The sequence below is a fragment of the Manacus vitellinus genome, unplaced genomic scaffold, assembly GCF_001715985.3.
Source record: "Manacus vitellinus isolate BGI_N305 unplaced genomic scaffold, ASM171598v3 scaffold_25_pilon, whole genome shotgun sequence".
NCBI lineage: Eukaryota > Metazoa > Chordata > Aves > Passeriformes > Pipridae > Manacus > Manacus vitellinus.
Window position 1 is genome coordinate 3,946,183 of NW_021939882.1, and position 2,767 is coordinate 3,948,949.

The 2,767-nt window shown below is 45.1% G+C and overlaps 1 protein-coding gene across 1 annotated transcript; it reads left to right on the forward strand.

Moving 5' to 3' along the window:
- Positions 1 to 13: 13 nt before the first annotated feature.
- DUSP1 (dual specificity phosphatase 1) lies at positions 14 to 1,854 on the forward strand. The gene is made up of 2 exons (XM_029960185.1): positions 14 to 287; positions 789 to 1,854. The coding sequence occupies exons 1-2, from the start codon at positions 14 to 16 to the stop codon at positions 1,157 to 1,159; spliced, it is 645 nt and encodes a 214-aa protein (XP_029816045.1). The 3' UTR covers positions 1,160 to 1,854.
- Positions 1,855 to 2,767: the final 913 nt, after the last annotated feature.

Consider the following 2,767-nt stretch of genomic DNA (forward strand, 5'->3'; position numbering starts at 1 on the left):
GAGGGAGCGGGGGATGCCGCGGGACACCGGGCAGGGGGTAACCGGTGGTCTGTCCTCTCTGTTTCAGGGCGGGCCGGTGGAAATCCTGCCGTTCCTGTACTTGGGCAGCGCGTACCACGCCTCCCGAAAAGACATGCTGGACGCTTTGGGGATCACGGCGTTAATCAATGTCTCGGCCAACTGCCCCAACCACTTCGAAGGGCACTACCAGTATAAAAGTATCCCTGTAGAGGACAACCACAAGGCGGATATCAGCTCCTGGTTTAACGAGGCGATTGATTTCATAGGTAAATGAGCCCTCTTTACAGTCTGTTCTTTTTTTGGGTTACTGTATCCTGGCAAGTGACTTTTGGGCATTGTTTTCCCCCAGTAAAACCTATATTTGAGATTGGGGAATTTCATCCCATTGGAGAGATATACTCGGGGAACATTTCCCTTAATTTTATTTTACTCAGAGGCATAATCTTAGCTTCATAAAGCTGTTTGAAATCTTGAATCAAGAGGCACTGGTCTTGCAGAAAAGAGTTAGTGAATTTAAGCAGATCAGTATTAAAGTAATCTTGCAAGACTGCTAAAGTGACCTGGAGGAGCTATTAGTATAATTGGAACTGGAGCCCAGAATGAAAATAGCCGTGTTCCTCAAGACAAAGACTCCCTTTGTCTCAAAAGCTCTGGGTGCACCTATTAGGAAGGGATGGATTAAAGAAATGTAAAACAGCAGCCTGTGCTTTTCCCACCTCTGGAAGCAGTGGGACTTGTTTGCTAACTGTGTGCTTTAATTCTTTCAGACTCTGTTAAAAACGATGGAGGAAGGGTATTTGTGCACTGCCAGGCTGGCATCTCCCGGTCAGCAACCATCTGCCTTGCTTATCTCATGAGGACCAACAGAGTCAAACTGGATGAAGCCTTTGAGTTTGTAAAGCAGAGGAGAAGCATCATCTCCCCAAATTTCAGCTTCATGGGGCAGCTTCTTCAGTTTGAGTCGCAGGTCCTTGCCCCCAACTGCTCAGCAGAGGCCGGGAGCCCCGCTATGGCAGTATTGGACAGAGGAGCATCCACCACCACAGTCTTTAACTTCCCGGTCTCCATCCCTGTTCACACCCCATCCAGTGCTTTAAGCTACCTTCAGAGCCCCATCACTACTTCCCCAAGCTGCTGAAAAGCAGCTGAAAACGTGGTCAGAATTCAGACTTGCTGTCTCAGAAGTGCAATAACTACAGGGACAGTGTCACCAGTCACTTGTGTTTTGTGGGGAGTCATTCCTGCATCCCAGAACAGTGTCCTAAATGGAGAGGAGCTCACCCAATGCCAGAGAACTGGGTGTTTCTGACTTCTCAAGCAAATATCTGGATGTCTACACAGAGATCAAAGGACAGTGGCTCTTCCTGAGCTCTTCCTCCTTGTCTTCTGTCTGTCCTAGGCCTGCTCCGTGTATAGTAGCATGCTCACCAGTATTCCCATTCCTGGACACTTTGAGCAACACTGATGTTGTCCCCTTTTATATGACAGTCCTATTTATTTATTTTTATATTAGTGCATTGTTGTTTGTTGGTTTGTTGTTTGCTTTTTTTTGCCTTCACAAACCTAAAGTTTCAGTTCTAGAGAAACCAAATACCTCAATATTTTTTGGTACTATAATCCTGTGTGTGTATATTTGTCAGCTCTTCTTGTTTCCCAAGCACTGACATGAAAGCACCAGGCGAGTGCTTTTTTGAGTTGCCAAGGGTTGTATGTTTGCTGATTTATTTATGATGTGAAATAATATATTTCTTCTTATGAAGACATAGTTTTGTTACATGATTATAACTTTTTTTATACAAATGGAATAAATTATGATATTTCTATTGATCTGTATTATATGTTCTTTAAAGTACTGCATTTCACAGTCCCAAAACTCTTGTGGAAGCTCCCTGATCAAGAGCTGTAAGAAATCTGAATCTTCAACTCTGCTGGCCTCAGGGCTTGACTTATAGAAAAATAGGTTTAAACAACATAATTGACTAGAAACTAGTGCAGCTTCTTAACCTGAGCTTTTCTTTGTCCCCATATAATTATGTGCAGTGGCAGTGAGCCAAGGCTGATTTCTCAGCTGTGAGGTGGATTTGGCTGTAGTGATGGCCACAGAGCTGTAACAGTTTGAACCAGCTGAGACTTGGGCACTGGGCTACAGTGAATTTAAAATAGTCCTTCTAAGAAGGAGGAAGAAGAGTCTTTATTCCTTGTGTACTTTTAATGCTTCAGAGGTTAAGTCTAAAAATTAACCTGTTAGTAACAGATCTCTAAGGCTTGGCACAAGTTCACAGGGTATTTTCTTTTTCTGTCCCACCTTCTTAATTCCTTTTTGCAACTCAAAAGCCTCTGGTGTCTGGAGTGAGGTATTTGGCTTGCTGGGCCATCTCTGTAAACAAACTGGGGCATGACAAGAGATCAGGTAACCAACAAGTCACCGATTCTCTTACCCAGACACGAATTCTTTCCTGCTGGAGATTATCACTAGAGTGACTTGTATCTAGTGTTGCAGCTGAGGCAATGAAGAGTTTATGTAGCATAGCAAAAGCCAGCCAGGGGAGCTGGAGCAGCAGCACCATGGGCAGGAGCTGCAGGGTGAGAGTGACTGGCAGCAAAGGGAGCAGGGTTAATGTTGGGTGCTCTGGCAGAACTGCACCTCTCCATGGGCTGTGTGGGGCAGGGCAGTAGCACTGCTGTGACATCCCCTTGCCCCTGGAAGCTGCTGGGGATGAGATGCAGCTGAAAGCTTGATTTGCTA

Coding starts and splice junctions, on each gene's coding strand:
- DUSP1 (XM_029960185.1), top strand. CDS start 14: ATGCCGCGGGACACCGGGCAGGGGGTAACCGGTGGTCTGTCCTCTCTG. Junction 288..788: donor CGAGGCGATTGATTTCATAG/GTAAATGAGCCC, acceptor TAATTCTTTCAG/ACTCTGTTAAAAACGATGGA.